The sequence below is a fragment of the Elephas maximus genome, chromosome 21 (genome assembly GCF_024166365.1).
Source record: "Elephas maximus indicus isolate mEleMax1 chromosome 21, mEleMax1 primary haplotype, whole genome shotgun sequence".
In the NCBI taxonomy this organism is placed as follows: domain Eukaryota; kingdom Metazoa; phylum Chordata; class Mammalia; order Proboscidea; family Elephantidae; genus Elephas; species Elephas maximus.
This window is the reverse complement of record NC_064839.1, coordinates 15,768,898-15,780,597: the sequence shown is the minus strand read 5'-3', so window position 1 is coordinate 15,780,597 and position 11,700 is coordinate 15,768,898. Positions and strand designations below refer to the sequence as shown.

General features: G+C 55.8%; 1 protein-coding gene across 1 annotated transcript in view; it reads right to left on the bottom strand.

The window, feature by feature from the left end:
• Positions 1-1,037: 1,037 nt before the first annotated feature.
• CHST8 (carbohydrate sulfotransferase 8) overlaps positions 1,038-11,700 on the bottom strand; it is an 81,518-nt gene continuing 70,855 nt past the window's right edge. The window contains exons 2-3 of the mRNA XM_049863720.1: positions 2,763-2,800; positions 1,038-2,165 (exon numbers count right to left, since the gene is read on the bottom strand). Of these exons, the coding sequence (XP_049719677.1) occupies positions 1,038-2,165; positions 2,763-2,800 (1,166 nt within the window). The remainder of the gene's footprint in view (positions 2,166-2,762; positions 2,801-11,700) is intronic.

The window sequence follows — 11,700 nt, the reverse complement described above, 5'->3', positions numbered from 1 at the left end:
CGCAGCTTCTGCCGGGAGCTCTCAGGTGGCTTCATCAGGTAAATGGAGCCAGGGATGAAGGTCAGGGGATCTGCAGATGACAACTCGGGGTCAAAGCCTGGTTAGTCCAGAGGTTCAAAAAGCCGGGGCTGGCATTACTCCCTGCCTGGAAAGGCCATGCCCACTGAGACCCCTGGGGAGAGCCCCACTGACCCCAGTGGCAGGCCCAATTGGTGGCTTGCCCAGTGAGCTTGGCACTGCTCTGGCAGCCCTCAGGGGCCCCTACAGATTACATGGACAAGAAGGGACCCCAGGGGCCTCCATGTGGACAGATCTCTCTCTCCTTTGAGGGTGAATGTGTAGTACTGAGATGGGAGGGGCCAGACGACTGGGCCCTCAGGCAGCCTGACTGTGAGGTGGGCCTGCTTGTCCCTGAATGGGAGCCACTGGTCCTCTGCCCACCTCATACATGAGGCCACCAGCCCTGGGCTTCCCTACAGCAGGGCCTGTAGGACTTGGCTCAGGCTGCACTGGGGAGGGGACAGCCCCAGACGGCATGTGGAGAAATCAGGTGATCCCACACCACCAGACAGAGTGCAGACCCAGCTGCTCTGGAAACCATGTGCTTTATTTGAAACCTCATTTCAAGGGGAGTTCCCCCTGGATTGTAGAAAAGCGCAAACCACGTGGTTTGGTACAAGGCAATGGTTCAGGGACTGCAGGGCATCCCTCAAGGCTGGGGCCCTCATCCTCTGGGCCTCAGGCTTCCCTGGTCATTGTGAGACTTAGCTGAGCAGAGTGACACTCTAAGGTGTCTAGCCTACCCCCAAGGGCATCTCCTTCAGCCAAGAAGGGAGGGAAGGGGTCTCAGACAAGGGCCAGAGTCCCCATCCAAGGCCTGGGGCTTCTGTCCCCCACCTGCTTCACCTGCAGCCACAGCTCCTCATGTCCTTGGGGCCCTGTTGCTCAGGATACCCCTCAGCTGCTGGACTGGGGGCCGGTGGAGACAGGAGAGCAGGGTGCCTGCGGAGGGGGAGTGGCTGGAGCGGGCCCGCCCCTCAGTACAGGTCAGCGAAGGGCTTGGAGTAGTTGAACATCAGGTAGTCCATGTAGTAGAAGTCGTAGGTGCGCTGTCTCTGCAGGGTGGAGAGCTGGGAGAAGTACTGGTGTGTGATCCTGGCTGTGGTCCGCGCCTCCTGCGAGTGCCGGTCCTTGAACCGAGGGAAGGTCAGGTTTTGTGGTGCATGGATCAGGCTCAGGAAGAAGTTGGCATCGTCCTCCATGCTTTCAAACTTGCCCACAAAGTCGTAGTCGATGAGGCAGGGGCTGCAGAGGCGGCTGACGTGGTCCCAGTGGATGTCCATGCCCACGGGCCGGTGCACGTCCAGCAGGTACTGGACAAACTCGGGGAACCGCACACCGGAGCCTGTCCGCAGCGCCTCCCGCGAGGCGTTGGCCCGGTAGCGGGCCAGGATGGCCTTGCCGAAGACTGGGTGGTAGTAGCTATTGGGGTGCTCGAACTTGTCGCGGAAGGCGGAGACAAGCCTCTCGAAGGGCTCTCGGACGAAGAGCATCTTGGTGTAGGTGCTGAGGCGGTGGAGGATGCCCTGGCGGTCGAAGGTGTCCAGCCGCTTCAGGGCGCTGCCGTAGTGCACGGTGTTGTGCTGGATGTCGGCGGTGGACGAGGCCAGCCCGGCGAGCACCATCAGCACCCGCTTCCAGTTGGAGCAGCCGGCCTTGGGCACCTCGCAGTAGAGGACGCGGTGACGGTCCTCCACGAAGATGCGGGACACGTGGCGCGGCGTGACGGCCCTGCGGCTGCTGCTTGCCCGGTACTTGGCACACGCCTCTCGCATCAGCCTCTTGCGCTCCTGCTGGCTCTCTTGCAGGCTGACCCAGCGGCCGTTCGGGGCCCGGGGGCCCGGCCGTTCCAGGGTGCCGGCTGAGCTGTTGGCTGGGATGGCGGCGGCAGCAGGCATTTTCTTGATCAGCAGCCGCCGCCGCCGCTGCTGGAGTCGCGGGCGAGCCCCCATCTTTAGGTGGGGTCCTGGCTGGTCATGCACCAGAGGCCCCAGGCTGTCCCTCTGGGGGTTGAGGCCCCTGGGAGAGGGACTAAACCCGTCACGGGTGCCCTGCTCTGTGGGCACCTTCAAGTCACCATCCTGGGAACTTCCTAGTGAGAAAGCCTGGGGCAGGAAGAGAAATGGTTACCCGCGTGGGCAGGACAGCTGGACACAGGGTCACACAGGCCAGCCCCTCACCATGGCCAGGGTCCCTGGGTCCTCTGTTGCCTGAGTTCCGCCCTTGAGGGTGAAAGAGAGGGAGACAGTCTGGGCCTGCAGCATGTGACCTCTCTGCGCTGAGCCCTGGCCTGGCCCTCCCCTAGTGCCCTGCCCCCTCATTGCTGGCTAGCGGAAAAGCCTGTCCTCAGCCGGCCGTGGGCTTGCCAGAAGTGTGGGGGCTGAGGTGCACGTGTCCTCTCGGCCACAAGATGGCGCAGGCCTCCCAGGAACCTCTGCCTGGCAAGAGTGGGGCCTGGGGCTGGTGGCCTGCTGGGGGCTGCTTCAGATTTACTCCACCTGTTAGCATAGCCCAGAGCAGCCATCTACCAGGAAAGGGAAATTCATGGACCCAAAGCCCCGAGCTTTGTTCCTAAGGGTCCGAGGATGGGCTGGACACATTTTCTTTCCAAGAATGAATTCAGCCTGAGCTCCAAATTTGCTGCCTGCCCTCCCAAACTCTCCTCAGGCTGCACTGAGATTTATCCGACTCTCAGAACTCACATTGTGGGGCTGCTGCAGCCTGATGTTGAACTTCATTCCTGAAAAGCAAACATAGGAGAGTTAGCAATGAACAACCACAGGGCTCCCAGGGACCTGCTTACAGGCTCCAAGGGTTTCTGTCTGTAGGTGCCCAGCCTAGAGGGGGATTGGGTGGGCTCCGTGAAAAGGCAGCTCTTGGGGGCGAATGGGGGCCACAGCTCACATGGTAGTGCCACGCTAGTGTCATGCTAGGGCCACGCAGAAAATGGGCTGGAGCAGAGGGACAGTTCTATCGTCTCTGAGCTGATGGTCACCTTCTCAGTGTCCCACCTCCTGAAGTGACCTAGGTCCAGAAGAGTGGCCCCAGTCCAGGCGTGCCCACCCACTGCCCAGTGGAGTAGTCAGGACCTCACAGAATTCCACCCCCCACCCTGTCAGGACTTTCCAAAGTCACTGAGTCACAGGGGAAAGGACTCTTGAGAAAACTGTTACCATCTCTCCATACCCCCTTGGCCGTGCCCTCCCTGTTCTAGTCCATGTGGACTCTGCACCTGCAACAACTCACACACACACCTTCGCATGCACAGCACATAGCTTCCCCTCAGACCCGGGCTTCACCCCTTGCTGCAGGAAGTCCCCTGACCTGGCATTAACTTCAGGATTCTGGCCTTCTCAGCCAGCCTTGGGCATCTGGTGCTGAGCTGGGCACATCCTGCTCACCCTGGTCTCCTGAGCAGGGCTCAGGCACAAAATGACTATCCAGCAAGCCCTTCTTGGCTGACTGGGAAGATGGAGAGAGATCAGCACATCCCGGGCCACACTCTGCCCACTAAGGAGGCCCCTTGCCTGGGGGTGGGGTGGTGTTGGGCCACCCAGGATGACAAATTCAGGTGAGACAAACCTCTGGCCCAAGAAGAGAATTATTCCTTATACCTTGTTTGGTCTGTTTTGGAGGAAGGTGCTGCGGGGAGAAGGGGCTTTCCCTTTGGGAGACCTACTTAGGAGTCTGGGTCTCCTCCCCCAGCCCATCAGGCCACTGAGGTACCAGGGCTCTTCCTTCCCCTGTGCCAGGTGGTGGACATCTCTGCTCTGAGGGTTTGCCAAGAGCCGCGGTCACAATCAGATCCACTCACCCCTTAAACAAGCAGAGAGCTAGAACTTCCAACTGGTGTCGTGTGGCACCATGTCCGACCACACCAGACCGGGTGCTGGCTTCTGCCTGTGGCTGGGGGCTGGGTTCTAGAGCCCCAGCACTTCCTCTGCTATCTCTGGGCACCTGGCAGAGGTCCAGCAGCTCCTGCTGGGCACAGCAGGCTGAGGTAGGGCTGGCGCTCAGCTGGTGATGTGACATCCAGATCCCCACCATGGACTTGGAGAGTCCCCAGCTCCCTGTGAGGTCCAGGTTCAGCCCTGGCCTCATACTGAGGATGTGCCTACGCGGCTCCCTCCTTCATTAGTGAGCAAGGAGGGGGCGTGAGGTCACCCCTGAGCTGGAGCGCCTGCGTCTCCTGGGTTTGCTGTGTCCTTATTTGAGCCTCAAGGGACTTGGAGATGAAGACAGACGTGGGCTACCCTGAGTTCATGGACTCGGGCACTATGCCTTTTTCTTCTGCTGCAATGCCATTTTTTTGATCCCTTTGGGCTGGGGACAGGGCTATGTCCTTTCTTGGTCAAAGGGCAGAGTGCCTACCTCCCTGTGTATTCCCAAGTTTGTGTGTGTGTGTGTGTGTGCTTGTGTGCATATGCGGGAGCTCTGAAACAGGTTTCCCAGACTCTCCCACAGAGGATGAGGGGAAGCTCCAGTAAAGCTGGCCGCGCCCCTCAGGGTCACTGTCAACCACACAGCTTGTTTTCCTCCTCACCAGCCAGCCCTTCCTCTTCCCATCTTCACTGTACTGAGCTCCTTTCTTTCTGGCATGTGAGGGTTTTCTTCTGCAGCCAATGATTACAGGTCCCCTCACGAGAAAGGACCCGCTCTAGAGCTCAGTTTTCCTTTATACCGTTGGGTTTCCTTAATTATTTTCTTCTGGTGACAGCAGCTGGCTCTGCTAAATCAACTCTTCTCCTCAGAGTCTCAGATCCAGGAATTTACTCTGCTTGTCACCCCTGTCAACTTGTCAAGGTGTGACGGTGCTTATTTATATTCCTTTTCTGGAGCAAATAACTCATGCCAGGTTTGGCGAAAGTGGGACTGAGGAGCCACCTACAAAAGGCACTCAGCCGGCTGGTGAAGATGGAAGAGGATGTGCCTAAGGAAGTTGCAGCCCCTAAGGCTGTGTGTGACCCCCTACCAGCACTGTCCCCCAGCCTGGGAGGGTTGTGAGCTGTGAGACCTGAACAGACTGGACATAGGGGCACTGTCTCCTGGATCTCTGGGCTCTGAGTCTTAGGCAATGTTATAGATTGAACTGTGTCCCACAAAAAGATATGTTGAATTCCTAACCCCTAGTACCTGTGAGAAGCCCTGGTGGCATAGTGGTTAAGACCTCAGGCTGCAAACCAAAAAGTCAGCAGTTCGGATCCACCACCCACTCCTCGGAAACCCTATGGGGGAGTTCTTCTCTGTCCTATAGGGTTGCTATGAGTCAGAATCGACTTGATGGCAACGCGTTTGGTTTTTGGTTTTTTAAACCCATTGCCAAGGAGTGGCTGGTGGATTTGAACTGCTGACTTTTTTGGTTAGCAGCCTGAGCTCTTAACCACTGTGCCACCAGCCCGTGAAAGTGATCTTGTTTGGAAATAGTACCTTTGAAGATGTTATCAGTTAAGTTAGCATGAGATCATACCAGAGTAGGATGGGTCCTAATCCCATCTGAGTGTTGTCCTTATATTATAAAAGAGGAAAGCAGACACACACATGGGGGAGACAGACAGGTGAAGACTCATTTACAAGCCAAGGAAGGCCAACAAAACCCAGAGCTAGAAGAGACAAGGATGGTTCTTCCCTTAGAGTGGACAGAGAACAAGGTCCGGCTAATGCCCTGAATCCAGACTTCTTCAGAACTGTGAGACAATAAATTTCTGTTATAAGCCATCCAATTTGTATTATGGCAGCCCTAGGAAACCAATATGGGTCATCTCCAAGGTTGGCCCAGTCTAAGGATGGCCAGGCCAGAGCCCTTAGCATGGGACAGGAAAGTTGGTAATGGGGAACCCAAGGTTGAGAAGGGGAGAGTGTTGACATGTTGTGCAGTTGGCAACCAATGTCACAAAATAATATGTGTACTAATTGTTTAATGAGAAACTAATTTGCTCTGTAAACCTTCATCTAAAGCACACACACAAAAAAAGTTATCTGCTCTCTCTTCTCAATATAATGCTAAAAATCTGTAAGGGAGCTCTATTCCCCCGCCTCCCCCCTGCCCCAACACACACGTGAAGAAATAAACCACCACTCTCTCTTTTGGGACAGATGACATTTGTAGAGCAGCTGAAACACACGTCATGCGATAAGAGTGAGCGTGGCTGAGAGTAAACAGGGCGTGAGTTATTGCGGCTGCCAAATGCGTTCCACCCAGTGAACTCCTCATTGGCTGAAGTTTTTCTTCTGAGTGTTTGACTCATGAGCGTCCTTGCTACCCACTAAGGGGAGGCACAGACTGAGGAGCCCGTGTGAGGTCAGTTTCTTAGTAATGAAGCCGAGCAGCTGGGTCTGGAGCAAAGCAGGGAAGAAGACTTCACCGGCCTGTGGGCTGTCAGAGACGGGTCCCTTGTCCGCTTCTCTCCGGCATTGCAGGCGGGCCATCTGCTGGGTACAGCACAAAACTCCAATCCTCGATGCCCAGGATGCAATGGGAGGGGTTGGGGGACCAGCCTTTTGGTCAGGTCATGTAGACAGGCGATGCCAATCCGGGTCAAAATGGGGCTCAAGAGCCTAGAAAGGGCAGGAAGTGCCTCATGAGCCTTTGACCTCCCCCAGCCCCAGGCTGATGATGCCTGAGGGGGACTGCGGCTGAGGCTGCTCAAATCCCAGCCCCAGGCGCTGATGGGGGAGGGTCCTGCCACCCCAAAACTGTGGCCTGGGGGAAGGGCCCCCAAGAGGACAGTGATGGGAACTGAGGGGGGCCAGGAGAGGCCGGGAGGGGACATGGGCTTGGGTCTGAAGTCCCTGCCTCAAGAGGAACTTCAGACTCTTGTGTGGTCCTTGGATCTCCTGGTCCTGGGGTTTCCTGCATCAAGCTCTTTGCTTGGAAACTTTTCAATGTCCTGGATCTTCTGGTGGCTGGACTTCATGCCAGGCTGTCCCACCCCCATCTGCAATGTCCTCTCACATGTCTACTATGCTGCCATCACACTGGCCCTAGCAGGGAGACCACTGAAGGCAGCAGCTCTGAGTTCTGGTCCCCCCGACAAGTGCGGAATCCTGAGCAAGCATCAGCCCCGCCCGATCCCTGGGCAGCAGCGACTGGTGGGAACCGAGCGTGGTTGCCCTGGTTACCTCAGGCCACTGTCCTCTACTCTGCCACCCCACATCTGACTTAGAGAAGAGCTCTGGCACCTAGGGCGTATGCCGCTAGAAAGACTTCTGGCCTGGGGTTGCTGCCCATCCCTGGGCATCTCTGGGTTCCAGTCCTCAGGCCCGCCTAGCTGTGGCCCAGGTCACATTGTGCCCCTGACCTCACAGAGCAGTGCCCAGCCAGACAGTGGCTGCCCAGATGCAGCGACGTCAGCAGGAGAAAATGCAGCCTGGGTGGATGTGCTACCCACCGGGGTCATGGAGAAGGCCCTTAAGGGAAGTTCCAGACCCCACCCCACAGGAGACACTAAGGCTTCTGAAGGAGGGAGTGATGTGTTTTTAGGGGGCTTTAAGAAGTCTCTGGAGATGGGGCGGGGCAGCCTGGAGGAGGGAGGCAATGTTGTGCCTGCTGGGATGGGTGTCCAATCAGGAGCGATGGGCTGTGTACATCTGCTCCCTGTACCTGGGGGAGGGAACATATCTTCTTCATCAGTGTCTGAGTCTGACACAGTGCCTGGTACACAGCAGGAGCTCAACAAATGCTTATAGAAGTGCTGATGCTGCCCAGACAGAACTGGCCCTAGAGGTAGGAGTGGACACTGGGCTACTTCCCAAAGAGCACAGGCCCCCCCACGGTTCTGGCTGGGGCCCACCAAGCTTTCGCAGGGGCATCTCCAGCTCAGCCTTATACCCCGGGAAGGGTCTGCATGTTGGTGGCCACAGGTGCCAGCCCAAGTGGCCAGAAACAGACAGAAGCAGCTGCGGTTATGGGGATCTGTGTGGTCTGCCTGTGAACAGGGTGCACTAAGTCACTTCCCCAGCTCCAACTCCGCTCTGCTGAACTATGGGATGCCTAGCTGGCTGCCCCCCATTTACAGCACCCCAGGCCAAGGGTCTGCTCCCAGGGGGCTGGGGCCTCCCAGTGGGCACACCTCCTCCAGCTCTTCTACCAGCTCAGGATCTGCCCTTTAGAGGTCTCGGCTGGACCATGGGTGCGGGCAAATCACCCCCATCAGCAGGAATTCAATTCCCACTGCCTCTTAGAGAGCTGCTACCTTCCCCTGGGGCAGATTGCTAATTCATGCAGATTAGATGCAAAACCGAAGTTTAAACACACTCAGCAATTAGAGGGCAGCCTGGGCCAGAGACATACAATGCAGACGTCAGACACCTCACTGAAGCACCTGAGGTCACAGGGAAGGTCAACGTACAGGTAGATAGTCCCTGACTTATGGCAGGATTCTGTTGTGACGACTCCTCTTAAATCGATTCTGACGTAAATCAAATATCTCATTTTTTTTTAAAAGCTTTCATTATTGTGGCCTTTTATTGTCAATATGTTTATAAATCCTATCTTTGTCTTTTGGGGTTGGAAACATTACATATAAACTTACAGTTATGTTTTAATTACTAACAATAAGATGCGCACACATACACACACAAAGACGGTCGTAAGCGTGGTTCGTCATAACTTGAATACGTTGTAAGTCAGGGACTGAAACAAACAAAAAAAAAACCTGTTGCCATGGAGTCGATTCCGACTCATAGCAACCCTACAGGACAGAGCAGAACTGCCCCATAGGGTTTCCAAGGACTGGCTGCGGGATTCAAACTGCTGATCTTTTTTTGGTTAGCAGCTGAGCTCTTAACGACTGTGCCCCGAGGGCCCCAGTTGGGGACTACCTGTATTACATTCTCTGCCAAGGGCCAGCCTCTGTCTTAGCCGTGCCCACCCCCGCTGCCCCCGGGGCTTAGCAGCAGGGCTGCCTGGGATACAAGTGCTGGCAGCTCCAGGGCCTGGGAGGTGGCTCTGTGGCTAAGGCCTGGAAGGTGGCTCTGTGGCCAGGGCCTGGGAGGTGGTTCTGTGGCCAGGGCTGAGTGTGGACCTTGGTTGGTCCAGCCAGCCCCGAGCAGTGCACTGGCTGCCACTGCACAGGGCCTGTCCTCTCAGCCTCAGCAGCCTTCCTCCATTTGCTCTCAGACAGCCAAACTTGGCAATGGCCCTGCACTGGCCACGCAGTGACCCTGGCCTTTGGCCCAGACCAGAGAAGAGGCTTCCTCTCCGTGCCAAGCCATAGAATGGAAAGGGCAACACATTTAAAGGAAAAAAAAAAAAAAATATATATATATATATATATATACATAGCATTGCTACATGACCTTGGACAAGTCCCTCGACCTCATGAAAACTTAGTCTCCTCAGCTGTAAAATGGGGTTAAGAATACCCATCCTGCCCGCTAACAAGTGCAAATGAGCCGATGCAATGCCTGCACAGTGCACGCTCGCTGGATTCAAGCTTCCGGGCTTCTGGCGTTGCTATCTCCTGGTAACCCCAGCAGCTGAGGTTCCCAGAGTACAGCTCCTGAGGGCTGGCCCTGCACCCAGGGCAAGGGCTCTGGGACCTGCCTGCAGGGGAGGGAAGCAAGGATCTTCCTGTCTCAGCCGATGGGCACCTGACGGCTCTGAATGCCACAGTTTTGTTTGCCGATCCCATTCCCTCACCTTGTGATTAGCATCCGTGATTCAACTGGGTAGTTCCCTGTCAGCCCAGCCCTGGTGAATTCCCTGGGAGCTGTCAACTAGGCGAGGATCTGTGCTGCCTGTCAGTCAACCAGCCAGCTGATTAGCCTGACTGTGAACCCAACAGCTGCCCCGCCCCCACCTGCCAATCACTCTGTGGGGAAGGGGCATCCTGAGCCCCCACCCCTCCAGTGTGCCCTCCTGGGAGACTGCCCCCATATTTGTGCCCCCAGGAAGCTCTAATTGGTGCAGAAGCCCAGTCCATGCTGGCCACAGCTCTGTAAACGGGGAACTGGCCTGCTTGTGCACAAGGGAGGGGACCTCAGCTCCTTCTTCACAGCTCTCCTGACAGTCTGCAGGGGTGCGTGTGCTGCCCAAACACCCATGCCATGACTGTATCACACTGCGCATGTGTGGATTTGTGCCTGAACTTGGTATGTTTTCTGTGTTATACCATGCATGCTGAGCGGTGCATCCCATGGCGTGTCTGCTCCATGTATGCACGCTTCCCTGCTCAGTGGGGACGGTGGCTTAGAGCCACCTGTGCCTTTTCTTTCCCTCATGTGTTCTTCCAACACAGCTGGGCCAGAGGGCTGGGCAGGAGCTAGTGAACGCCACAGCAGTTGAGAAAGAACCGTCTTCATGATACTCACTGGTCCCTGGCTCCCCCCATCGCTGGCTCTCCTGCAGTTCTTCAGTGACAGCGAGATCAGTCGGCTATCCCTCCTCCACCTGTGGCACACCATGGCAGAACTCAACCATGCTGCCTGCTACCATCTGTCCATTCACTCAACATTGATTGAGCCAGGCAGTGTTTTAGGGACTGGTGACTGTTAGTCCTGAATAGGACAGTGGTGGTCCCTGCCCTCGGGGAGCTTTTATCCTAGCAGGGAAGCCAGGAGCTGAACAAGCAATTTCATATGTGACAGCAACAATAGAAGACATTGCTGGCAATGTGTGAGGGAGGATGTCAGCAAGCCCAGGGCATCAGAAGGTCTTGCTAAGGTTGTGACAATTCATTGGCACCTGAGGGTAGTGGCATATTCCTGGCAGAGCTTGGTAGCCCTGCATCATGACAGAAGGGCTCATGGGATGACAGGATTGAACATCAGTGAGGCTAGGACTTGGAGACTGAAGGGCGTCAAAAGACAGGAGCACAGTGGCTGGCTATTGTCGTTATTAGGTACCGTCAAGTTGGTTCCAACACATAGCAACCCTACGTACAAAAGAACAAAACAGTGCCTGGTCCTGTACCATCCTTACAATCATTGCTATGTTGGAGCCCATTGTTGCAGCCACTGTGTCAGTCCATCTCATTGGGGGTTGTCCTCTTTTTCGCTGACCCTCTACTTTACCAACCATGACGTCCTTCTCCAGGGACTGGTCCCTCCTGATAACATTTCCAAAGTATATAAGATGGAGTCTCACCATCCTCGCTTCTGAGGAGCATTGTGGTTGTACTTCTTCCAAGACAGATTTGTTCGTGGCTGGCAAGGGCCGGCAAACAAAGGGCCCACGGTCTGGCAAAGGACTGGTAAGGACTAGGGGAAACCTAGAAGGGCTGTGAGCTATGGAGAATTAGTCTGCATTTAAGGACCATTCTGGGATGAAAAGCCAAGTACGGAGCAGAAAGGCTGGTTCAGGGGACGCTGCCATTGTCTGGGCGTGTTCTGTCAGGGGCCTGGACCCAGAAGGTAGAGGGAGAAAGGAAGGGAGATGTGTAGGGTATTTCAGGAGGAGTGATCACAGTCATGTGGTGGGGAACGTTTAACAATGGGCTCTCTGGATGGGCGGGAGGAAAGCCCTGATTCACAGTGTCTCCCAGTTGCCACCATTTATGGTCAATACTCCCACCACAGCAGATTTCACACCACTGATGCAAACTCGAGTTGGGAAGAGATGTGCATGACTGGCTCTTGTGAGCCAGTGCAAATCTGTTCCAGCACAAAACAGCAGCAGCTGGACCTGGGGACTGACCAGGA